The 27305-nt window shown below is 35.6% G+C and overlaps 1 protein-coding gene across 3 annotated transcripts in view; it reads left to right on the top strand.

Moving 5' to 3' along the window:
- Positions 1–27305, top strand: part of MNAT1 (MNAT1 component of CDK activating kinase) — a 275447-nt gene that overhangs the window by 147425 nt on the left and 100717 nt on the right. For all 3 annotated transcript variants that reach the window (XM_069092041.1, XM_069092040.1, XM_069092042.1), the window contains exon 6: positions 1684–1809. In XM_069092041.1, coding sequence (XP_068948142.1) covers positions 1684–1809 — 126 coding nt within the window. The remainder of the gene's footprint in view (positions 1–1683; positions 1810–27305) is intronic.

Here is a 27305-nt window from a genome sequence, read left to right as displayed (position 1 = left end):
AGAGAGAGAGAGAGAGAGAGAGAGAGAGAGAGAGAATGTGTATCAATGTGGCCTGTTGCTTCATTTTAAAACTTTTTCTACAACAATAACTTTGATTCCAGGGAAATTATAAATATTTCAGTCAGTAAGCATTTGCATTTGAATTTTTTTATCTATGTCTTGTTACACTTAAACTGTACTTCAGATATTTTAATTCAGCCACATAATCTTTCTTCCACAAGTTTTATAGGGGTGTAGGAGAAAAGGGAGGGAGAAGGGAACTAGAATTTGCAGTCTTAGCTAAGAGGACCTGAGTTCAAAATGTGGTTCGGTCATTTAATATCCATGTGACTGTGGGCGAATTACTTAACCTTTCTGGGCCTCAGTTTCTTCACTTGTAAAATAACACGATTAGATAAAATTATCTCATGGTTCCTTCAATTCTAAATCTATGACATACTTGATTCATATAATTAAAATGTTTAATGAGTTTATCTTGTCATGATGTAAAATGAATAGGTTGATTCTTATGACTTAGGGATTCAGTAATTGTTTGAGAAATATGCTGGCAGTCTGGGATTATGATTTATATGGCTTTTACTTTGTGCCAGGCACTGTGCTAAGTGCTTTATAAATATATGTCTTTCGATTCTCACAGTAATCCTCCATTTTACAGTTGAGCAAACTGAGGCAAACACAGGTGAAGTGACTTGCCAGGATCAAGAGCTAGTAAATATCTGAGGCTGGATTCAAACTTAGGTCTCCCTGTTTTCCTAGTGCTTTATCACTGTTCCAGTTGCCACTCAGTTTGGTTATTTCTCTGCTATCCATTATCTTTATCTTTCATCTTTTCATTCTGTGAATATAGAAACAGCACTTGATGTACATATGTATTTTTCTTTGTTTTTGACCTTCAATATCATGAGCAAGTGAAGAATCTGGATATGATTGAGGCTTCACCATTAGTTCCACAGCAGTTAAAGTTAAAATACTTGAGCATTCATAGATGTAATTAGTTTTTTAAATAACAATTATTCAACCAGCACTTCTTCTGTTTCTGCAATATATGAGATGTGCATGCCTTTGTGTACAGATTCATATTAACAGCTGTTCTTTTTTAGCTAAAATGTAAAATTTTAAATGTTGAACTATCATTTTGTTACTTAATTTTAAAAAATTGGCTAAAGTCCTTAAAAATGTTAGTAAAGGAGAAAAAAAATATGCTGTTAGTTGCACCTACAATAGTGCCATTGTGCAAAAAAGAGTAAGGATCATTTCCAAATGGCCTCAGGAGAAATCAAATGGGAAACAATTTCAAACTGGTTCAAGTTCATTGGTAAAAAGAATGTGTCTTAGATAAACATCTGATCCAAGTTATACTACTTTGTACTACTCTTTCTGTGATTAGCTTCATTTTAAAAATTTTAATAAATTTGATAGCATTTGGGATTTGGATTATGATCCTGTATTTAATATGCATTAAAAAAACCCAAACCAAAACTTTTTCACAAGTTATTCTGATTAATAAATATCAATAGCTTTTACTTATAACCAGGATTGTTAATATTTTCTGTAAAGTGCTTTCTATAAAGAGAATATGATGTTATAGCAATGCCTTATAGACAAGGCTATAATATAAGACTTAAAGCCTCTTTTTAAAAAAAGTTTTAATTCATATTTAATATGCCTTAACTTCCATTGCAGGAGAGTTCTGATTTGCCTGCAGCTCTGCTTTTAGCACAGCATAAAGATAGATCAACACAACTGGAAATGCAGCTAGAGAAAACTAAACCAGTTAAACCAGTGACTTTCTCCACAGGCATCAAAATGGTAAGCCTTTGGTTATACTTGTTTGAAAAAAGACCTTTATTTCAGTGATCACATTACTGTAAAATCTAAAGCTATATTATATTTATCTCTGCAAATAGAAAATACAATTAAAAGGTTTAAGTGGTTAAGAATAAATGTCTATATCTAGAATGTAATTAGATAAGAACAACCAAATAAGTATATATAGTTTAATAATTTGATTAAACCAGCAACAGATGCATACTCTCAGTATACTAAGTAGAGAAAATAGCATAATTTTTCCGGTGATAATTTGAAATGATTTTGAAGAGACTTTTTGCAAAAATTCAGGGTTGATGCATTATGTATCTTATAATTTTAGAAACATGAGAAAAAAGTGTTGCCTAAAGAAAAGTAATAAAATTGGTTAAATGGTTAGGGCTATAGTTATTATTTTTTCTAGATAGCTATACTTTTGCTTTGCTGGTTTATCTTTTCTGATTACTAGAAGAATACATGTTTAATCACTGTTATTATTTCTTCTAGCATATAGTTATAATTGTCCATTGGCTGGTATGTGAATTGTTATGTGCCCCTGATTTATTGTCTAGTGTTCTCTGTGTTATTGCATTTTCACCAAAATACAAAAATGCTGCACTGACATTTGAGAAACCCTGTATGAAAATTAGAGATTTGCATATAATAGTATTGAGTTTTTTCTCAGCAGCTTATGCTTACAAAGATAATTTGGGGTTCAAAATAAAGTTTTCATTAACCCTTTTCCTTTGGATCAGATACCCAAAATGAATTATTAGCAGATTTACTTAATCTAGAGATTAAATAAAAATATGTAGTCCTTTTTTTTTTGTTTAAAAATTTTGTAGCTAGGAATATCAGTTAATTTTAAAAAATATGTTTCATCTTTAATCTTTTTTATATGATGACTATAAATTTCATACCTTTGAAATTGTACAAATACTTTTAAAAAGCTTTAATATTTTGTTTTATTCCAGACTTTATCGTTATCATCAGATGATTGGACTGAAAAATTCAAATACATTTCATTCAGTGGACTATAATATAGTCTTTTAATTTTTTCTCTGACCCTCCTCAAAAAATATTATTATGAACTTAATATTATTACTGTCAGCAGAAGCAGTCAAGCATACAAAATGAGGATGAGTTCTTGTCCCAGATTCTTAGCTTTCAAAAGGCAGAGCTAAACAAATTAACTAACAACAAAAACCATAATTTTGTTTTCTCCCCCCTTCTCAGCTTGTCTGAAATTCCACCATTTTTGGCCCTATTTTGCCTTTTTTCTTTCCTTTTTTTTTTTTAAAGCAGTTGGGGTTAAAAGGCTACATGGCCAGTTATTTTGTGTGGGTGGTGAGTATCTGAGGCTGGAACCGATCCGGGTCCTCCCGACTCTGGGGCTGTGCCACCTAGCCGCCCCTTTTGCTTTATTTCTTATTCAGTGCATGTACATTTCCGGTTTGGCTGATTTCATTCTGTTTCACTTCATAGAAGTCTTTCCATGCTATTCTTGTGTTTTGTTTTGGCATGGATTTGTGGTTTTATTGGTGTGGTATGCTTCTGGTGTAGGAACTCCCTCTGCTCCCTGTAACTTCCAGTTCTAGAGAGTTGCTTGGGGACCTGGGATGGTAAGTGATTTGCTCATGGTTCTATAGCCAGTTATTTGTAAGGTAGCATTTGAACCCAGTTCTTCTAGACCAGGGTAGGGAACCTGTGGCCTTGATGTCATATGTGGCCTTCTAGGTCCTCTTGTGCAGCCTTTCGACTAAGTCTAGTTTTTACAGAATCAATCCTTTCATTAAGAGGATTTGTTCTGTGAAGTTAGGATTTAGTCAAAGGGCTGCATTTGAGGACATAGAGAACCACACATAGCCTTGAAACCAGTTACCCCACCCCTGTTCTAGACCATTGTACCATACTGTTCTTTGTCATATTTTTATGGCACCATAATATTCTATTACATTAATATGATGTAATTTATTCTTTCTTTCTCTAGTGAGTGGTCAGATAAGTTTTTTTTTTTAATAAAATACTGGGGAAACCGGATAGCTCTGTGACTGAAAATGCGATGAGATCCACAGTCCACACTACCATTAGAATAGATTTTAATTGGATTGGTAGTCCAAATTAAAAAGATTCACTTAAAAACTTCAAGAAATAACCAAATTATATTTGTCTCAGCTCTGGAGAGGAGGACATTCTTATTATTCAAGTAGAAGGCATCACAGTTTCCTGTTTCTCCCCTTAATTTTTCATCCTCTTCCCTTCCCCTCTGTACTGCATCCCTCCTTTGCTCCACTCTTCTATGCTTTATGCTTTTGCAGTGGGATTTTCTATGGCCAGTTCTTGGATTTTTTCCCCCATGATATTAGAAATGGAAAACCAATCAGATATGCATGAGTGAGATACCTTTTTCTTTGCATAGAACTAATTGCCCTGACCATAGTTGAGCATTCAGATTGTATCCTTTCCTTGGAACTGATGTGAAGGTATAGGGTGCCCTAGTATGTGGATGGATTACTTGCTATACCCTAGTTGAATCTTATTATTGTTGTCCCTGTGTTCAAATATCTAGGTAAAACTTGAGCCTTAAATTTTCTCTTGTGAGTTAAAAATAGGCCATGGTAAAGACCAGTTGCTTTGAGTGTTTAGTTGTCAGTCTAAGACTGCAACATATTGTACCTCCTGTTACCTCCTGAGGCTAACCATTCACTTTTGGATTGCTGTGTTAGGAAGCCTTTCCTTACATAGAGTTAACTCTGCCTCTCTGTGATTTATGTCCATTGCTCCTGATTCTGCCCTTTGGGGTGGAGCAGAACAAGTACAATCCCTCTTTCACATGGAAAACCTTTAGGTACTTGTAGTAAGTAATTCTGCCTCCCTTAAATCTCATCCTGAAGCTAAACATCTCCAGTTCTTTCAGCTGATCCTCATAATGCCCTTCACTGAAGTAGTCACCTTTGTATTTCTCTGAACTAACAATTGTATACTTATATAGTGCTTTAGGTTTTCAAAACACTTGGCCTAAATTATGTCATTTGATTTTTACTGCCTTTGTTTTAGGTAAGTAGTTTAGGTATTATTATGCTTACTTTACTGTTGATGAAACTGAGACTCCCAAGAGGTTAAATGAAGTCATAGAGCTATTAAATGTTAGAAGTGAAATTTAAATGCAAGCTTTTCCTGACCCTCAGTCCATTCCTTTTTTTCATAGATCATAGTGCTTCTTATTGCTTTACCCTTTTTTATCTGCCTCATCATGCCATTGATTCTTTTTTTTTTTTTTAAAGCAATCAGGGTCAAGTAACTTGCTCAAGGTTACACGGCCAGGTGTTTCTGGGTGGGTGCTAAGTGTCTGAGCCTGGGATTTGATCCCCAGGTCTGCTAAGTGTCTGAGCCTGGGATTCGATCCCCAGGTCATCCCGACACTGGAACTGGTGCTCTTACTTGCTGTGCTACCTGGCTGCCCCCATGCCATTGATTCTTATTGAATTTATATAAATCCACTAAAAACCCCAGCTTAAAACCAAACCAAATGAAACCAACAAATTTCCATTGAACCATGCCTCTCTGTAACTTACACTTTCTGTTACTTACACTCTCCCATTTTGTATTTATGAAGTTGATTTTTTAAATATATTGTCCTCACAGTCCCAGAACAATTATCTTTTTAACTCTTATGAACTGTACTTTTTGATATTTCAGAGCAGTACATGTAAACTTTCTTCAATTGAAAAGGTCTTGAAAAGAGCTAAAAAGAACATCAAGATTTCTTTAGTAAAGTGAAGAATTTTTTGTTAATGCAAATAACTAACTTCTAGTTGATCATTTTTATGTCTAAATTTTATTTTTCTTAAAGTAGAGAATAGGGGGTGGCTAGGTGGAGCAGTGAATAGAGCACTGGCCCTGGAGTCAAGAGGACCTGAGTTAAAATCCAGCCTCAGACACTTAACTCAAAAACTAGCCGTGTGAACTTGGGCAAGTCACTTAACCCCAATTGCCCTCCAAAAAGTGAAAAAAAAAAAAAGTAGAGAAATGGTATAGAGTAATGAAAGATAGGGGTTCACATCCTGGCTTAGATACTTAATCTGATTGACTATGGTAGTTAACCTCTCTGAGGCTCAGTTTACTCATCTGCAAAATGGCAATACCAATAATTGCTGTACTCTTAATTCATAGGGTTGTTGTGTGTTGAATTGGAAAGGAAAAAATTAATACTAGCAAGTCAAACAAAATGGCAATCATAGAAGCAACTCAAACACTTGGGAAATAAGAAATTGATTTAATGAGAGAATCTTACACTTTTGGAAAATGTCTTAAGTCGAAAGTATGTGTGTGTGTGTGTGTGTATTCTGTGTAGTTGTGTATAAATATGACAGGTGTAAGAGTAGGTAAAAGTAAGGATGAATTCTCTACTTTAGCTTCAGTTTCTTTGTATTATTTGAATCAATGTTCAGGGGAAAAACACCTAAACCTTTTGGAGGTCAAGGGATTTTGGTGACTTGTTATTGGATGTAGTTCATACTTATCATTAGTTATGTATAATTTTGAAGTGGTCCAAATCAGTAGGAGTCAGCCGTGATAAGCATTTATTAAGCTCCTGCTGTGTGCCAAGGACTAGGAATAATCTGTGAATAACTAACTGGGATGCACTTACTGCCCACGAAACTAGAATATCTTTAGTACCTCAGCAGTGTATTTCCATTTGTACATTGAGCATAGCAAGCATGAAGAAATTAATTCCTCAAAAATTATTAAAATATAATGTAATTGCAAATAACACTTTTAAATGGTAAGGAACTTACTTCTAATCTTAAATTTATTGTAGTTTTATTATTTCTTGTGCTACAATATTATTTTCAGTTCTAGCAAATGTTCAGCAGATGTTTTTCAGACTGTTTCTTTTATTACATATGAAATACTATATGAAATGTGACTTGGAATCCAAATGGTGAGAACCAAAAAAATTGCCCTCTTTTGCCTTTCACAACTGTGTGATATCTTAGTTCTTTAAAATTAGGCTTGTTAGACTTTGTCCATTTTTAATATACTATCATATGAAAATATGTATGTTTTCATATTTTACTTTAAATTGTTCTCCGTAATGTGTGGTAAATAGTTGATGATGATGACCCTTGTTGGGGAGTCACTTTAGGGTCATGTTTTTTAATCTGGGGTTCTACAGAATTCCAAGGAAATCATGGAGACAGAAACTGGTCATGACTTGTGTAAGAAAAACTCTCTTCTCTATTTCAAAAATACATTTCAGTGTGTTCTGCCTTGATCCTTAGGGAAACTGGTTTTGATAGTCCTTTTGTGATCATTTTAGAGTAAGTTTCCAGCCTACTTTAAAAACAAAAATTAACTTTCACAATTATGCCCAGATTTTCATCAGCTGTCTTATTAATGGTGGCTTTAAGAACTAATGTCTGTGTTCTTCCTTTAATTTTTTTTTCTTATTCAGTAAATTTTTTTTCTTCTCTTAAAACTATAGGTATTGACACCCAAATTGTGCAGAGAAAATTACTGCAGTTTATTGCTGCATAAAATGAATATAGTACTAGACTGATTTCAACTTAACTGGGCAGTTTTTAAAAATACTTTCTTTGGTGACATGCTTTCCGCATGAGAGAATGAATGTTTATCATTTGGAGATGTTTTTAAAAACTACATACAATTATACTTGTTCTTAACTAATAAGTGTGTTATGTTCTTTAAAGAAAAAGAATTACAGAATTAAAATACTTTGCAGATTGCTTGTATTACTAAACACTGAAAATAAATCTATATTGGAAGCTGTTGGTTAACATATCATCCATGTGATAAAACATAGGATTTATTCTCAACTCATCTTAAGGAAATTTAACATACTTCCCTCCTCCCTGCCCCTTAAGTGAAGGCTTGAATTAACAGATGGGGCTTGCTTGCACCCTGGCTTTAAGGTCAACAAACTTTGGCAGGCTGACAAAGGGATCAGATTCCAGAACTGAGGACCCTCCAATGAGAATGCTATGCCCTTAGTTTTCCCTGAGTTTAAATGTAGTGATTGTTGGCAGTAGTGATCATTTTTTATCTTAGAACTTTTTTTGGGAAAAGCCAATTGTACAACATTCCTTTTTCCTTGAAAGATGCACCTTAACCATTTTGATTTAAAAAAATCTCCACATCTTTTTACTTCAAAGTATCTACTTTAGGTGATAATTTTTATTGCCTTTTATTTTATCTTCTTGTTTTTTTGTGGCAAAGGTGAACCTATTAACTAGGTTGTCTTCTCAGGACTCTTTTTAAAAAAAAATTCTTGAATTTGTTCTTTACCTGTGTCTAGTTCTCTATCTTTTCTTTAAGATTTATAGGAAGAAATTAAGGATATTAAATGTATGTCTCCTTGATTTCTTCATTCTCAAAGGTAAAAGAATAAAGATTATAAAGTTAGTTGGATATTTGAGTAAATCTGTAGTATTCATTGTGTACTAACTAGTTACCTTGTATGTTACATAGCCTTCCTTTTCAACGTGCCACCTCTCAGTATGGGAACATAGAGATTCAAATTGCTTTCTTATGTGTTTGAGAACTTCTGACTGGTATCATTCATTTATATATACATATGTGTATGTGAATATTTATATGTATATATAAAGCCATATATACATTTATACTTGTGATTTGTTTATAATGTTCTAAATGAGTTGTCAAAAAGTTTTTAAATGTAATGTTTTATTACTTTTTGTGTCTATTAGTTACTGAATGTGGCAGTGTCATGGCATAATAGAATGGGCATCTGAATATTTCTCAGGTTGACAATATACACTGCTTTTGGATGGATGATCTCAAACCTGAAAGTGTTTGGTTCCTGCATCAGCTTTTGTGGTTATTATATTGAACAACAATAGGATTTAATAACAAAAGTTGATTTATGACTCAAATTTCACTTGGTTTCATGGTTGGGAAGATGTGATATTCTGGGCTTCTGTGTCCTTTGTATATTCTTTTTTTTTTTTCCTTTTTTTATTGGAGTGGGGAGGGCAGGGCAGTTGGGGTTAAATGATTTGACCAATGTCACACGGCTAGTAAGTGTTAAGTGTCTGAGGTGGGATTTGAACTCAGGTCCTCCTGACTCCAGGGCCTGTACTCTATTCACTGAGCCACCAAGCTGCCTGCCCCCCTTTGTATATTCTTGATATGGAAGAGGACCATTTTTAGGAACCTAGGCTATGTCATTCTTTTGCCTTGATCTACTACCTAGAGGAATTCGGTGTGCCAGGAGAACCACAAAGAAGCCAGGTCCCTAGATGATGGAATGTGTGAATAAAGTGTAAAAAGACTGGAAATGTGGGAAAGGCCAGGTTGTGAAAAGCTTTAAAACCAAACAAAGGAGCATTCTTTATTTGAATGTAGTAGGGAGCCATTGGAGTGTATTGAGTGATGGATGACATTTTAGACCTGTAATTTAGGAAGATCACTTTGTCAGCTGAGTGGAGAGGAGAATGGGTAGGAAGGGATCAGAGGCAGAGAGACCAATCAGAAGGCTATTGCAGTAGTCCAGATGTATGGTGATAAGGGCTTCTGCCAAATGACTACTGTGTCAGAGGAGAGAAAAGGAAGTATATGGAAGTTGTAATTCATGTAGGAAAAATTATATTCTCTAATCAGTTTTTTCCCACAATTCACAAATTGGTATTACCACCTGCAATTTAGAGGATACTTGCAAAAATGATTTAATTCAACCCTAGGCTTTAAGTAATTTAATACTTGTCTAAAAAATACATTGACTAAATGTAATTCATTGTTTAAATAACATTTGTGTTCTCTATAACTTGTTTATTGATAATAAGAGGCATATAATAGATATATATGAATAAATCATAGTTTATTTCTGCTCATGGATTGTGAAGTTGCAGGTAGGTAGTCATTTACAGAATAGTATTTAGATATTTTAATGTATACATTTTTAAAATTAAGAGCCAAAGACAGTATTTACAAACAATTTGCCATTAGCTTTCTCTAGGCATTTGCCAATATGTAGAAAAATATATAAGCCATTTAACTAACTATAGAAATTTCCTGTTATTTTAGTTAGAGTGTATGTGTATTTCTCTACAAACAGTGTTATGGACAAAAAAATGTAAGTAAAAAAGTTGTATGGAAAAAATTGTGTTGTGTTGGTAAATGTAACCATTTTTAATACCCCTAATGCTTAAATCTTGTGGGGAATCAGTTTGTCCAGCAGAAGACACCTCGTAAAAGTAGTAATTATCTGCAGTTATGATTTTTCAAATGAGGGATGTGTTTAAAGTGGTATATTAGCAATGAGATATGAGATATTTTAAAAAATTTATTTACTTTTAGTTTACAACATTCAGTTCCACAATCCTGTGAGTTCCAAATTTTCTCCCTTCCCTCTCCTCCCTTCTCCCCCACCATGGCGGCATGCAATCCTATATAGGTTCTACAAATATCTTCACATTAAACATTAGTCAAGCTGCAAAGAAGGAGTATAACCAATGGAGTGAACAATGAGAAAGAGGAAACAAAACAAAACAAAAGGGAGAGAGCAAGTCGTTTGTTTCAGTCTGCATTCAGACTGTGGTTCTCTCTCTGGATGAGGACATCCCTTTCCATCCTGAGTCTTTTGGAGTTGTCTTCTAACCTTGCATTGCTGAGAGGAGCCCAGTCCATCAAAGTTAGTCATCACAGATATGATATGTCTGTGATTGTGTACAATTCTCTCCAGGTTATTATGAAGTAAGTCCATCTGTACCTCATTTCTCATAGCACAGTACTATTCCATTACATTCATATACCACAACTTGTTTAGCCATTCACCAATTGGTGGTCATCCCCTTGATTTCCAATTCTTTGCCACCACAAAAATATTTTTGTTCGTATGGGTTCCTCCCATTTGTATGATCTCTTTGGGATACAGCCCTAGAAATGGTATTGCTCAGTTGAAGGATATGCACTTTTTATGCCCTTTGGGCATAGTTGCAAATTGCTTTCCAGAATGGTTGTATCAATTCACAATGCCACCAACAGTGTATTAGTGTTTCATTTTTTTCCACATCCTCTTATCATTTTTCTGTTTTGTCATCTTAATCAATCTGACCGGTGATATATGCTACCTCAGAGTTGTTTAGATTTGCATTTCTCTAATCAGTAGGGAAGATATCTTTAATTTCTTCCTCTGGGTATGAGATATCTTAAGGATTTGAATGACACAGTATAAAAAACACTCTATTTAAAACTCAACCTTACTCAAGAAACTAAAGCATTCACAATTCATAACAATATAGCAGCTCATTACCAGAGTGGCCACATGGCCTTAAACAAAACATATCATTCAGTATATAACGTAACACTAAATATGTAACATTGGCACAGAGCATATATGATTGCATTTAGTATATAACATAGCATGCCCCTCACCTTATACATTCTTTGGGGGCCAAAATCTTTGGGGAGTGAGCAGCCAGCTCCTCCTCAGTCAGGTACTGTCCAAAATGCTGCTTATACAGTCAGGGGGTCCCAGGCCAGGGTCTTCCCTAGCACAGCACATCCCCAGGTATAGCAGAGAATACAAAATGCTCCACCCTTAGGTCACACTAGGTTATAAAACCCCTCTATCAAAATAGAGTATCCAAATCCTGAAGGTCTTCTTGGGGGTGTATCCTTTTCATGTTGCCATTGCAGGCTCCCACCTGGCACTCTCAGGTGCACACATGTTTGAATGAGCCAGAGTCCAAGTCCTAACACTGCTGCAGTTCCTGCTTCCAAGTCCTGAGGGGTGGCTGGGTGACAAAGTTTTCATCTTGACTGAGGATTGAATTCCAAGCCCTGTGGCTTCTCCTGCAGGTCTCTGGGCAGACCTCTCCTGGCTCCTGCCTGGATCCTGAAGCAGGCAGCTATCCATACACTCCTGCTCCATTTCTCACCTCATGGGCACAATTTGGGGCAGGCTATTCCACTGAAGCTCTACCTCTGACCATAGCCTTGGCTCTGAGACTCAAGTTCAAAAGAAACTTCTCCCCTGGCTCCTTTGTTATCTCTTTAAGAGCTTTAGCTGCAAAAAATAACATAACTGGGAAACAACAGACTACAATGTCAGTGACACTAAACCCCACACTTTCCTTTAGTCTGCGCAGATCCTTTCTACAGGAGGGCTGCTAGCACAGGTTCATTCTTAATCTATCAGAGATCTCCTTCTGTGCTATTAGAAGTCTCCTCTTCACTATCAGAGGTCTCTACACTAAACAAATTCCTGCTGCTGCTGCTGCTGCTAGCTCTCTCAACACTCCAATGCTCATCTTCTCTTCATGCTCATTTTTCTTCTCACTTGTTTTCTTCTTCTCACTCATTTTCTCAATGCTCTCTCTGTGTAGTTTTTCTTGTACCTGATTCACTCAGCGCAGAAAGGCAGGAGAGCCCATGTGTGTAGCAACGAAACTTAGCACCTGATTGACTCAGAGCCAAAAGGTATGTGACTCAACACCTAGTGTTCTACAGCCGTGAATGACCAGGATTCAAAGGAGAGTAATCCTTCAGATGTTTACAATTTAGCATAAGCCTGGGAAACTGAACTCCAAAAGAAAAGCAACAAAAATCCACTGTGCTTATGCTCATAAGTGGGATATTCCTGTTTCATTTAAGTTTAAAAAATAATAAAATCAGCAGATAATTTTAGTTGAATCTGAATTGAAGTAAATTCTTAATATGGGTACCACTTTTCATTATGTCCTTCCCCTGTTAATCCTAAACTGCTTTGGAAATATATTTTTCTACATTGCCTAATGGGTAATAATAACTCACATTTGTAGATCACATGATAGTTTACAGATGTATGTTAGGTGAAATTAGTTGTTATCCTTAAAGTGCTTTATCAATGTGAATTACTTAATCGTTTTTAAGTGTAGAAGTTGAAGCACTGAGCTGTTATATCTGGGGAAATCTGAGAATTTTTTATTTAAAAAAATTTTTTTAATAAGTTTGTTTTATATTCAGATCTCTATGCCAGGCTCCTTCTTTTTTAAAAACTTTAATAATATTATTTTTTGAATTAGAAAACACTCATCTCACTCGGTGTGAAGGAAGAAGAGAAGGAAATGCAGAATATATTACATAAGCACAGTCAAGCAAAACATATTCACATCCAAAAATGAATTTCTGTGTGTGTGTGTAAGTTTATTATCTCTCTGTGATGAAGTAGTTAACATTCTTCTTTATCAGTCCTCTAGAATTGTAGTTAATCATTTTGTTAATGAGAGTTCTTATGTCTTTCAAAATTGTTTTTATAATATTGATATAGGATTATTTGTTCTGGTTCTGCTCATAATCAATTCATACAGGTTATTCCTGTCTCTTACAAACCATCTTTTCCCTTATTTTTTTAGTACAATTAATATTCTATTACCAAATACCACAATTTGATCAGTCATTTCCCAGGTTCCCAGGAACCCCCTTTTCCCCCAGTTTTTTGCTGGCACAAAAGGTGTTTATAAATACTTCTGTACATATAGGACATACTCAGATTTCTTTGATGTCTTTGGGATATTGATTTAGCAGTGGGATAGGTAGATCAAAAGGCATACACTATTTGGTAATTTTGTGCATGATTCCAAATTCCTTTTCAGATTGGTTTGAACTATTTGTAGCTCTACCAATAGTTTATCAGCATGCCTGTTTTGCAGCAACTCCTCCAACATTTACCTTTTTTTTTTTTTTTGGTCATCTTTACCATTCTGATGGGTATGAGGTGGAAGCTTAGAAATGATTTAATTTGCATTTCTCTACTTAGTTATTTGGAACATTTTTTTACATATGGCTATAGATGCTGTACCTTGATTAACGCGAGCAAGACCCAAGTAATAATTTTAGAATGGACCTTTTATTAAAACGCCATGTTGGCTGATCAGGCCACAGGGCAGGCTGAGCAGTTACTACCACATGTCCCAGATACAGCAGTAGCAGTAGCAGCAGCCAGCAACAGCCCCATCTGGTGCAAAACTTCAGCTTATAAAGGGGGCCAGTGATTGGTCAGGACACCTTGAAATTCCTGTGCCTGACCCAGAGGCCCACCCACTTCTATGCAGGTGAGCTGATGGGGGTGGGGGGAAGGGCAGAGACCCAGTGGGGGAGGGCGGAGCTGACCTGGCAGTCTGCTCACTTCTTTGAGGTGAGGGGATGGAGAAAACCTGGCACAACATAGATAGCCGTGATTTCTTTCTTTGATAACTGCCTGTTTATGTCCTTAGATCATTTGTCAGTTGGAGAATGACTCATTCTTAAAAACGTGAATCATTTCCTTATGTATTTTGGAATTGATACCTTTATTAGAGAAACTTGATGCAAAATTTTCCCCCAGTTAATTGTATCTCACTTAATCTAAGCTTTATTGGATTTTTTTGTACAAATACTTTTAAAATTTTATGTAATAAAAATTATCCTTTTTATTTTCTGTGATTCTCTTTGTTCCTTGTTTGGTCATCACTTGTTCCCTTATTCATAAATCTGGCAATTTTTACCTTTTTTCTCTAATTTGTTTAGGATATGACCTTATATTTCGGTTTATGTATTTGTAGCTTATCTTCGTACAAGGTGTGTGATTTTAATCTGTCTACTTTCTTGTATTCTGCAGCCCAATTTTCCCAACAATCCCCCTTAACCTCCTGCCAGAAAAAAGGCTTACTTTGTAGTTAATACAACTATAACATTGAACTGTAAGATCTTAAACATTAACTTCTAAAGTCCTGGGCATCTTTTTTTTTACCTGCCTGCAAAGTATGAAACAGAATCAACAGAATAAAAGCTACAATACTAACATAAACTAATTTACTTAATTCATTGCCATGCTAATTAACAAAGGATTACTTTATAAAACCATTCATAGTTTTACTTAGGAAGTAGTGAAAAGTAGTTGTAGCTAGTTGCCAGACTTCACTTTAACAAGTTATCATACAGGTGGTCAGCCGTCTCTAGAAATTGCTCCAATTAGTCAGGAACCACTTTCATGCTTAATTCTATGGGACATTGTTGTTCAGTCATTTCAGTTGTATTTGCCTCTTCGTGCCCCCATTTATGGTTTTCTTGGCAAAGATACTGAAGTAGTTTGACATTTCTTTCTTGAAATCATTGCAGATGATGAAACTGAGACAAACAAAGGTTAAGTGATTTACCTAGGGTCACAAAGCCAGAATGTCTGAGACAGAACTCAGATTTTCCTGACTCCAATCTAGTGTTCTGACCACCATGCAACCTAGCTAAGGAAAAAAAAGACTGAAATTACCAAAGAGAAACAAAGCCTATATAAAGTTTTAGAGCCAAACAATTCAGTATTTTTCTCCCTGAGGCCAACTTGCTTCAAAAACTTGCCTATTTCTATTGATTTCATCATGGTTCTTTTGGATGGACAGGTTCATAATCTTGAGTCCTCATTCTCTTTCACTCCACAAATACAGTGAGTTGCCCATTTGTCTTCTGAACCCTTCTCTCTATTTACACAGCCCCTGACTTAATTCAGGTCCTCATCACCTTTTGCTGAGATTATTATGGTAGTCTCTGAACTGGACTCTCTAAGAAAATTCTAATACATCATGCACAGAAGTGATATTCCTTAATTCAGATCTGACGATGGCTCTCCCTAATTCTATAAAGACCAATGACTAGGATTTCACCAACTTGCCCCCCAGTCTGTCTTTTTATACTTATTGTACTTCCCCCTTATACTCTGTAATCTAGCCATATTTACCTACTCTCTGTTCCTCACAAATGGCATTCCATTTCCTTTCTCTGTGCCTAAGTGCTACCTATTCTCCATACCAAGAATAGTAATCCTTCATTACCGTTACCTTTTAGAATCTCTCTCTTCTTTCAAGGTGCAACTCTAGCACCTTGTAGGTGTAGGGATAGCTTCATTCTTACCTTGAACCTTACTTTAGTGTTTGACACATAACAGATAATAAATATTTGTTGATTGATTGAAACAGTATCAAACCTGCACCAAGTCACATGGAATCTGAGTACTTAAAGGAACCATTAGTAGAATTATAGAAAGAAATTGGCAGGGTCGGCCAGGTAGCACAGCGAGTAAGAGCACCAGCTCCAGTGTTAGGATGACCTGGGGGATCGAATCCGGGCTCATACACTTAGCATCCACCCAGAAACACCTGGCTGTGTAACTTTGAGCAAGTTACTTAACCCCAATTGCTTAGGGGCAGCCAGGTGGCTCAGCAAGTAAGAGCACTGGCCCCAGTGTTGGGATGACCTGGGGGATCGAATCCAGGCTCAGATGCTTAGCACCACACCCAGAAATAACTGGCCGTGTAACCTTGAGCAAGTTACTTAACCCCGATTGCTTAAAAAAAAAAAAAAGAAATTGGCAGAAATGTCTAATACTTGAGAACCTCTATTTGTCCCTTTCAGACCTAAACAAATTTACCAAGAAGATAAATAAGAAATAAATTTAAAGGCTTTGAATATAGTTTTTGAAAGGTTAATAGTGGTCTTTGATTACTGACTGGGAACAAAAAGAATATATGAGATTTGTCTTACAGCTTTACAAAAAATTTCCCTTGTGCTACAGCATAAATACTTAATAAATGTCAGAAAGAAAGAAATTATAAACACATCTCTTTTTTTAAAGCAATCGGGATTAAGTAACTTGCTCAAGGTTACATGTCCAGTTATTTCTGGTTGTGGTGCTAAGTATCTGAGCCTGGGATTTGATCCCCAGGTCATCCTGACACTGGGGCCGGTGCTCTTACTCACTGCGACACCTGGCAGCCCCTAAGCAATTGGGGTTAAGTAACTTGCTCAGGGTTACATGGCCAGGTGTTTCTGGGTGGGTGCTAAGTGTCGGAGCCCAGATTCGATCTCCAGGTCATCCCAACACTGGAGCCACTGCTCTTACTCGCTGTGCTACCTGGCCACCCCTAAACACATCTTTTTAGTGATTACAACACAATAAAAGGTATTCAGCAAGTGTCTTAAATGGCGGTAATTTAATTCTAAAAAGATGAGACAAAAAAAACAAATCATAGAAATAATAGGTAATTTTATTAAAGAAGATAACCTAATGGGATATCATAACAAGAATTTTGGGATACATCCAGTAAGACCTTAGAGGAAAATTAATATCTTCAAATGTTTCCTTTAGGGAAGGAGAGAAATTCTAGATCAATGAATTGGGTATGCATCCAGTTTACGAAGAGTTTTTACTTACAATTGCCTGCTTAGATATTGAAAACATTACCTACATTTTTTTTAAGAGGAGGAAATGGTCTCAGACAGCCTATGATCAACCCAGCTAGTTAATATTAGCACTGAGATTTGAACCCAGATCTCCTGGCTTAAGTAACTTTCCCACAATATAATGCCTGAGTAGAGTTGTACTGTAGTAGAAGAGAGCTACATAAAAGTAGATAGGTATATTCCACAATTTTGCATATTTCAAATTTTGTAAAAGGATGATCATTACCTTGTGGGAGTGGTGGGGGAGGGAGAAATTTATTTTTTCTTCTACTTTTCCTTTCCCACCCAGATCCTTTTTTTCTTTTTCCTCTTCTTTCCTTCCTTTCATGTTACTTTCCTCAGCTTTAGCATTATTACTGCTATGGTTCTACTACATAAGGATTCACTAGGCTTTGAGGCAGTATATAGTCACATTGTATCAGAAAATATTTTCTGAGTTCCAAAGATTCTACTTAAAACAAGCTTTTCCAACACAATTTATTTGGAAGTTGGAGACTGCCTGGGACTCTTGATGGAGCTAAATGTACATGATCTGGCCTACTTTATACGTTTTATTTTTTGACATAATATAGTTATTTAATTTAGCTTTAGGAATGTGGAGATTAATTATTAAATCTTAAATCTTAAAAGATTTGGTTTAGAACAGAATATAAGTTGGTGATATTTGGTCCATGTGTGGGCACATTTGGAGCTCACCATATAAAGGAGGAGACTAAAAAAGAATGAGTAGTATAGGGGTGTGTATGTATGTCTGTGTATACATGTGCATGTATAAATACACAGGTATATAATTATAGTGAGGGCAGAGACAAAGGGCAGGGTAGGAGAGAGAATGAGTGAGAGAGAGAGAGAGACAGAGAGAGACAGAGAAAGAGGGGTGGGTTGGAAAGAGAAGTTACAGAGGAGATCAATGCATTTACACTTGGAAATGTCCCTGAGATAAACAGAGCCACAAGCAAATGGAGATAGAGATATTTGCCTTGCAGCTGCTTTGAGTTAGGTAGAGGTTTACTTTTATGTGAACCTGTTTGACATTGTTTGCATCTCTGACTTCTTTGGATATTGTTTTTACTCATATTTATCATATGACTTCAATAGGGTTAGGCTTGGGCTACTGAAGGAATCTTACTGCACATGTATTTTGGATTGAATTAAAGGCTTTAGGTGCTTAAAAACAGCACTAGTGTTAACACAATTAGAGTACATAGCATAAAGGTAGGTCTTTAGACATTGTTTTGTTCTTTGATCTGTACTAAGTAGCTAGCTATTTTTATCACTTCATTACGTAGTCTCCCCATTGCAACAAAGATTTATTTTATTCATAAAATTATACAGTATTATTTTTGCAAGTCACTGTTTATACTAATAAAGATAAGTCTGCATGACACTTAAACTAACTAATAAGTCTATCCCCAAAGACTTTTATCAGTTACTGAAAAATAAATGTTTACAATTCATAGGCACTTATAGAAATGGAAATTTGAAGGGTGGTTGATGGGAATTATTTAAAGTATTCTTCCCCACAAATGAACTGTACAAAAATTCAGTTCAAGAGTCAGTATGGCAGAATGAATTTGGATTTGGAGTGAGTGGACCTAGGTTCTACTCCAGAACCTACTTGTTTGACCATGGAAAAGTTATTTAATCTTTGTGGACCTCAGTTTCATCAGCTGTAAAAGGAGGGAATTGAACTAGTTTGTCCCCTGTAATATTTTCTAGCTTTAGTTGGATTAATTTAATTAACAATCTCATTGTTAATATTTTAGAATTGCTAATAAAAATAAGCATATTTTAAGAAGTACTAATCATTTGTTCAGTTGATTTTAGTTGTGTGTGACTCTTTGTGACTGCATTAGGAGTGTTCTTGGCAAAGGTATTTGAGTGGTTTTCCATTTCCTTCTCTGGACCATTTCACAGATGAAGAAGTGAGGCAAACAGGGTTAAGTGATTTGCTCAGGGTCACAAAGCTAGTACGTGCCTGGGGCTGGATTTGAACTCATGAAGATGATTTAAGGCCTGGTTCCCTATCCACTGCACCACTTAGCAGCCCTAGCTTAATTATACTTCATATTAAATTATTTTTAGTTGTTTTACATTGTTCTTTTAATCTGAAAGATACAAAGTTTAAATAGTCAATTTTTTAATATTATTACAACTTAGTATAGTTCACTAATAATTTTTTAAAAAATTTAAAAATCCATGTGGCGGCTAGGTGGCACAGTGAATAGAGCACTGGTCCTGGAGTCAGGAGGATCTGAGTTCAAATCCAGCCTCAAACACTTGACACATTGACTAGCCGTGTGACTTTGGGCAAGTCACTTAACCCCAATTGCCCTCCAAAAAAAGATAGGTTCTTTGGGGCGGCTAGGTGGCACAGTGAATAGAGCACAGGCCCTGAAGTCAGGAGGACCTAAGTTCAAATGTGGCCTCAGACTTTTCACACACACACACACACACACACACACACACACACACACACAAACTAGCCATGTGACCTTGGCAAGTCACTTAAGCCCAACTGCCCTCCAAAAAGCAAAAAATAAAAAATTGAAAAATCCTCTAGGGATAGGGAGCTTAATTCAGTTCAGTTTAATTTACCAAGTGTCCAGTACCCTTTGAAGCAGCTCACTTTACTTTCAGATAGTTTTAATTATTATGAGGTCTTTCCTCATGCTGATCTCAAATCTATCTCCTTTGGTCCTACTTGTAGATCTAGAGAGGGGCAAATAGTGAGAACCAGTTTGTTAACTGGACTTGTGTCGGAGAATATGAACTACTTGATCACAGGAACTTTTTTATTTGTCTTTGTATATTGCTAGCCCTGAGATTGATGGTAGATACACAATACTCACTTAATCAGTGAATATTTGTTGATTGATTGAGTGTTAATCGTACCAAAAATGGAGAGTCTCCAATGAAGGAATTGGAGACTCATAGAGGGCCATGGAAGCAAGGGGGTTCATTGAGAAGGGTAGAAGTCTAGTGCTATAGAATATTTTTTCCACACTTAGTCTTCTTTTTGTATTAATGAAAATAAAATGGTTAATTTTCTCTTTTAAAATTATTGTCGTATGGCTTAAAATATTTTTATTGTGAGAAAAACCCACATATATAAATATGTATATAATGTACACACAAATGTATATATTTTCTTTTGTCTCATAGTCATTGTTAAAGAAGTTTGTCAGAAGTATTAAAAGCTTAAAGAAACATTCTCCTGAATCAATAGATTTCATTTTTCTTAATGTTTTTAAATTATTTGATAAGATAGTTTTAACCTGTCTTTTGTGGAAGGAAAACTCATGTGACTTCATTATTTCTTTCTTTTCTTTTTTTTTTTTCTATAGCAATTAGGGTTAAGCAGCTTGCTCAAGGTTACACAGCCAGTTATTTTGGGTGGGTGCCAAGTATTTCATTCTTTTCAACAAGATATATTTTAAGGAAAGATAAATGAATGAATCTTAAAGAATTAATTTAAATGGTATATTAATTCCTGTTTTTTAGAGATGATTCTTAGACCTCAAAAAAATTCAGCTTCCCTCAGGCTATTGTGTAACCCTGGATACAACCTGGAATTAGATCTCAACTTGGTATTCAAGGGAGTAGTTGAGAAGTTTTTTGAAATTGAAAATATTTTGAAAATACATGCTTGAGAATATGAATTGAAATTGAACCTTGGAAAAAAAAGTATAGGGGCAGCTAGGTGGTGCAGTGAATAGAGTACTGGCCCTGGAGTCAGGAGGACCTGAGTTCAAATTTGGCCTCAGACACTTAACACTTACTAGCTATGTGACTTTGGGCATGTCACTTAACCCCAATTGCCCTGCTCTCTCTTCTCCAAAAAGGAAAAAAAAAAGTATAGAAAGAAATTAAAGCTAATATTTTTAGAGTTCAGTTCAGAAATTCTTTTGCTACTATTAGATTTGCTTTGTTAGTTTTTGTAATTTTTCTTTTACTTTTGAAGATAAGTGCTTTCATTAGATTCCTTATTCAGTTGACTTGCTAAAGTGATGGTTGCTAGCGGTTTAAGTAAAATGGCTTCAGTATTAAAGAACTATAAGATTTACTGAAACTATCTTCTGAAGAAAATTAAGATAGCCTATTTAGCATATTAATATGAAAATGCTGTCAGTAGACTTAGTATACTTTTCTCCCCGTTTAAATGCAAAATCAGTCTCACTATGCCATAAAATTGGTGACAAGAACCTCTTTCTATAATTAAAGGAAGATCTGTTTATTTAAAAGCTTTCAAAGGCTGTAAAAGATTAAACTTAGCAATATGTATAGGATGAATGTTGAGCAATTATGCCCCTTAGTTCCCCTTCCATAATAAATCTCTGCAGTGTATTCAGCTAAAGGGCTCAGTGCCAAAAAGAACAGGTTTGACTTGTCAGTGAGGATTTGCACCAACAGTGAAATGCACAACTGCTTTTGTAGAGGTCATTGTGGAGGTCACAAGCATCATAGTTGAATGAAAACAACTTTAAAAACATTTCTGAAGAGACAAGGCTATTGAAGATTTCATAATAAGAGGCACCTTGAAAAGTAATGGAGATAAAAGGATATGAAAATATTTCAGACTTCCTTTTTCCAGGATATATATTCACAAGTTTAGGAAATTTTTATTTATATTAACTAATCTGAATATTTCTTTGCCACCTTGTACCATAGAAATTTTAAGAAATTTCACTTTTAGTGGCATAACAATTGCTATTATTTGGAAATTTAGATTCTTACTGTATGTTGTTTTAGCATCTGGTAAACACCAGCACATTTCCAGATTTTCCAGATAATAAAATTAGGAAAAGTATGGCCATAGTAGAAAGAGGAATAACTAAGGGGCTCGACTACTTGTGTTTGATAAGTGGGGATGGGGTTTGGAAATGAGAGTGTGAGAGTGCCTTCTTTCCTCCCCTTTTTAAGGACTTCCATATTCAGAGGTCATTACTGGGAGTTTAAATAATATTAAATGAGATTTCTATAGTATAGAGACTTTCCAAAGAGCTCACAAATGCTTTTGAGTGTTTATATAACTTCCTTATGACTTAGTATTATTTTACTAATTTTATTTTGTCCATAAGGAAACTGGGATAACTTAGAACTCAGCTTAGGAAAGGGCACAGGACAAAACCAGGATTTTTTTTTTTTTATAACAGACCTCATTAACTCTTAGAATTTATATGTTTTATGGTCAATATTAAAAGTAACAACAAAGAAAAATCATTTCTAATGAATGAAATGAGTAGAGGATTCTGTATAGTTAATTGTGTTTAGTTTTTTGGAGTGACTGCCAAGTTAAATAAATATTGGCAGTCGTATCAAAGTAGCAGACAACTGTTTGGTGGGTTTTAGTATAGATATCAATTAGAAAAATTTGGGATGTGCTTCAGCAAGTGCTACTGATTGGTACTAACATGTCACAGAAACTGGTGAAACTAGGGCTTTGGGGACATAGTTATTTCTAAAAAAGCTTTGAAAACTGTATTATGTACCTCATTTTCAGTTTAACTTTCTTGCACTAATTTCTTTCTTTGCTTTTAGGGCATTGTCTTTCCAAATGTTCTTTAAAAATAAAAATGTATCCATTACGTATTAGAATTATATGTTTACATTTTAGGGGGGGAAAACAACTAAATTGCTTGTCAAAGTGTAGAGGCTCTTACATTCAATGTAGCTATAACTAATTATGTATATATAACTAAATTAAATATTAATTTACAAAAGGTTGTGTTTCTTTGGGGACCTTTACTTCATTTTGCAGTCCTCCCATTTTGAGCCCTTTGTTAAAGATGATCTATTTTAAAAAATAGATTAGAGTATAATTACAATATAGACATTCTAATCAACATTATAGAACTATAATTTTTTCGTTGATAGAGTATTGTGTGATTTAAAAAGTTTTATTTCATACATTACAAATTTTCTTCCAGTTTAGTTTGACTCAGGATTAAGCTATATATTTCCGTATTGTATTAGAAAAAGATAAATTGTAAATTTAGAGCAAGATCTTAGAAGTCTTTATGCAAATAAGGCAGCTGAAGCACAGAGAAGAGACTTCTTCATTGTCTAGTGGCAGACCTGGGATTTTAACTCAGGTCTTCTTCAAGTTCAGTAGGCTTTCCATTGTACCATGCTGCCTCCATATATTTTAGTTATATTTTGGTTTGGCATGAAAAGAAGGCTGAAACTGATAGTTTCTTCAAAGATGAAGAAATATTTGTAGGACTAGTAGACTTTATGTAATAAATATGTTCCTAAAAAGTTGTCTATAAATTAAATTTTAGTAAATTCAACTACTTTAAATGTTGTTAAAAACCTTTATTATTTAATTAATCTGGATTTCTTTTTTTTGGGTTTACTTAATGTGAATTATAGTAAAGTAAATTATGTCTTTAGGTAGTATCTCTATTTTAGTGAACTTTTATTTATTTATAAAATATTATATTTAGCCCCTATTTTAGTGAAATTCCACATTATAGAAATTTGTTATATTTAAATGTATTTCTAGAAATCATGTTATTCCATTAGAATAACTAAAGAGGTGGTAGGAGTAGAAAGATACTCTGAATGCTGGCCAGGAAAGGAGAGGGCAGGTGTATGGGGGGCATTGCCCCTGGCACCCCTTATTTTTTCTCACACTTGGTTTTGGTGTTTGTATCCTTTTGGACATTTTAGAGTTTAAATTTAGAGTTCAGAATTTTTTTTTCCCTTGGGAAAGGGTAGAAGAGAGAATATTTGAGGAGGAGAGGATTCTAAGGAATCAAAAGATCATGGCTTTCTCCTTGCAAATGAAAAGGACAGGTCAAGTGTTCAGCTATAATTCCCTCAACTCTGGTACCATGATACTTTCGATTATAGAAAATAATTATGTGGACCTGAGGTCACACTGGAGTATTTTTTGTAAGGAATCTATTTTAACCATATCAACAAAGCACTGTTTCTCTGAATCATCTTCTACTGGATGGAAATAGTTTGATTATGATGAATCATTCTCACTTTTTTTGCTTCAGAATATTTCCATTTCCTCAAGATTTTCAATCTCAGGAAATCAAAGAGAGGAAGTAAAGCTTAATGGATAGAGAACTAACTTCTGAATAAGGAAAACCTACATTCAAACCTTGCCTTGAACACATTCTGGCTGTGTGTGCTATCTTGGGCTAGTCATTTAACCTCTTAAGGCTAGAAATCATAGAACAGTTGTCAGTCTGCCCTGGAAAAAGGAATTTACTCACTGCTGGATCTCTATATCTGGCAGATCTAGGGGGAAAAAGTGAATTGGAAATCCTAGTTTTTATAGTTTTTATCCTCATTAATTAATTGTGTTTTACATATAAACTTCTTTTTGGCTTCAATTCATTATTAACCTCCCTCTTTATGTTGTGGGCACCATCATTCTTCTAGTTACACAGATTTGAAATGTCACTCACTGAGTCTTGTCAGTTCTGCTTCCATAACATATTTATCTATTGCCTTTTTAACACTCTGCCTGGACTAATTTTTTTAATTTGGGTCCCACCTTTCTATTTTCTCCCTTTTGCTGCTCATAAATCTTTCAAAAATAATTTTCGTTATATATAAACCTGACTGTATCCTGCTCTCCTAACAAAATTTTGCTAACTCCCTATTGCCTCTAGAATAAAATAGGTAACAGTCAATCCTCAATATTTCCCAGTTCAACTTCATCTACTTCAAGCATTCTCGTGATTTTATTTCCAATCTTATTTCCCTTTCATATTGGCAGCCCCAAACATTTGTGGTTATATACACTAGAGAAAAAAATGAGGGGCGCAATGAGCTTATGTTTATATTCACAAAAAGGAGAAGGTATTTGTAGAAACATTTGTGAATCTGCTCCAGAATGTGCAAAAGTAACTTCTCAATATGTGATGAGGGAATTGAAAAAATGGAAATGTGTCTAAGTTTGTGGGTAAATGAGGTGATGGTCACCCCTGCCCTCTACACAGCCCAGTGAGAATCCCACCTCCTCGCTTCATCAGGGAATAGTTCAACCATGGAGCTGAAAGGGAGATTAGAAATGGCAGGTTCCCTCTTTCCCTTTTTTTGCCTCTGGATTCTTCTAAGAATCCTTCTGGATTCTTTTGCCTTTGACCCTCCCTGCCCTGTCCAACATTGCCTCTGTTCTCCCCTGCATTTTATGGGTTATTTCACGATTACTGTGTTAGGAAAAGTGCATATTATCAGAATTAGTGTTTTATTATAAAAAATTTTATGTAAAAAAGTGTATTTTCAGCAATCTTTAGCAAAAGATTATAATTTTTGGTGGTTGTGGGAACCTAACCCCATATTTCTCATAGGTTCAGTGTATCAACATTCATGTTTTTAACTTTGATGCTGTTTTTTAGGATCATTACCACCATGAAAATTGAGGATTGACTATGCTCTTCAACTTGGCATTTGCCTTTCTAGACTTATTTTATGTTGCTTCTCTTTGTTCAGTTGCTTTCCATTCATGTGTGATTCTTCATGACCCTGTTTGGAGTTTTCTTTGCAAAGATATTGGAGTAGGTTGTCATTTCTTTCTGTAGTTCATTGTACAGATGAGGAAACTGAAATGCAAGGATTAAGTGACTTGCTTAGGATCACAAAGCTAGTAAGTGTCTGAGACCAGATTTGAACTCATGTAAATGAGTCTTCCTGACTCCAGGTCTGGCACTCTATTCTATCTGCTTGATGCTGCCTTTAGCTGCTCGATTTCCCTTTTTGCACTCTATATTTCAGCCATGCTTACCCTGCTTCAATTTGACAAATTTGTCATTCTATCTCTTGCTTCCATGCCTTTGGCACAGTCTGGAATACACTTCCTCTTCACGTCTGCCTCTTGGAATCTTTATCCTCCTTCAAGTCCTGACTCAGGATCCACCTTTTACACAAAATCTCTAGCAGGAGTATTACTTCATCAAAGGTATGCATAATTTATAGCCTTTTGGGCCTAGTTCTAAATTACAGAATGATTGAATCAGTATACATTTCACCGATAGTGTATTAGTATCTCAATTTTCCCACATCCCCTCCAACATTTGTCATTTTCTTTTTCTGTCATATTAGCCAACCTGATAGGTGTGGGGTGGTAGCTCAGAATTGCTTTAATTTACATTTCTCTAATCATTAATGCTTTAGAACATTTTTTCACATGACTATAGCTAGCTTTGATGAATTTCTCTCCATCCTATTTCCCCCTGCTTATACTAACTCTCTTTCTCCTTTCACCGCGACCACTCTCGAAAGTCTTTTGCTTCTTGCCCATCTTTGTCAGGCTTCCCCCCTCCTAGCCCCCTACCTGCTTCCCTGCATGGTAAGAGAGGGCTCTGTGCCTGACTGAGCACGTACTTCCCTCTCTGAGCCAATCCCAGTGAGAGGAAGATGAACGTGCCCCTCCTGACCTCCCTGGTCTGTCCTTTCTCTGTAAGATTCCAGTCACTCCTGATTTCCTTTGGATTTAAATGTAAATTCTTTTGTTTAGCTTAAAAAAAAATCCTTTTTAACTTGCTCACAACTTGTTTTCCATGACCTTCAGCCTTGCACTCATGGTTTTTTTTTTTTTAAGCCATCGGGGTTAAGTAACTTGCTCAAGGTTACACGGCGAGGCGTTTCTGGGTGGGTGCTAAGTGTCTGAGCCCGGGATTCGATCTCCAGGTCTTCTCAACACTGGAGCCGGTGCTCTTACTCGCTGAGCCACCTGGCCGCCCCTGCACTCATGTTTTAATGACTTTCCCCCTTTCTCCCATCACGGTTGATTGGGATTCTATGAAATTTTCTGTTAAACCATGACACTGTAAAGATATGGTTTGTTCCATGTCTGCCTTTACACAAAAAGTACAACTTGAGAGCAGGTATTAAAACATTTGTGTATGTATGTAAGTATGTATGAGTATGAAGCCATGTATGCTTTTGTGTCTAGGTTCTTGTCCTCATACTTCTCTCTTAGAATGGTGATATTAATATAGGTAAGAGTTTTTGTTACCTTACTGTGCAGTAAAGGTTTGGTTGGAGTTAAATACCATAAATTTGTGGTTTACATAGTTGAATTGATTGTCTGACCTCCTCCAGGTTTTCTCAGGAGCATTTGAGTAGGAACAGATGAGGTGAATTGTAAATGTCATGGAGTTTGGCAGTTTGGCAAGGAAGGATATGTGGTGGTAGGACAACAAGGAGGTAGGGAATTTGAGAGCTGAGGATAGTGCTGAGTTGAAATAGTTTACTACGGAAAGGGAGGAAGGTAAAGTCAGTGTAGGGATTATATACTT

Source organism: Petaurus breviceps, unplaced genomic scaffold (assembly GCF_028583685.1).
Source record: "Petaurus breviceps papuanus isolate PSGF00001 unplaced genomic scaffold, PetGlider_PUasm1.0 189, whole genome shotgun sequence".
In the NCBI taxonomy this organism is placed as follows: Eukaryota; Metazoa; Chordata; class Mammalia; order Diprotodontia; family Petauridae; genus Petaurus; species Petaurus breviceps.
Note: the sequence above shows the minus strand (reverse complement) of the source record. Positions and strands in the feature narration are given on the sequence as shown.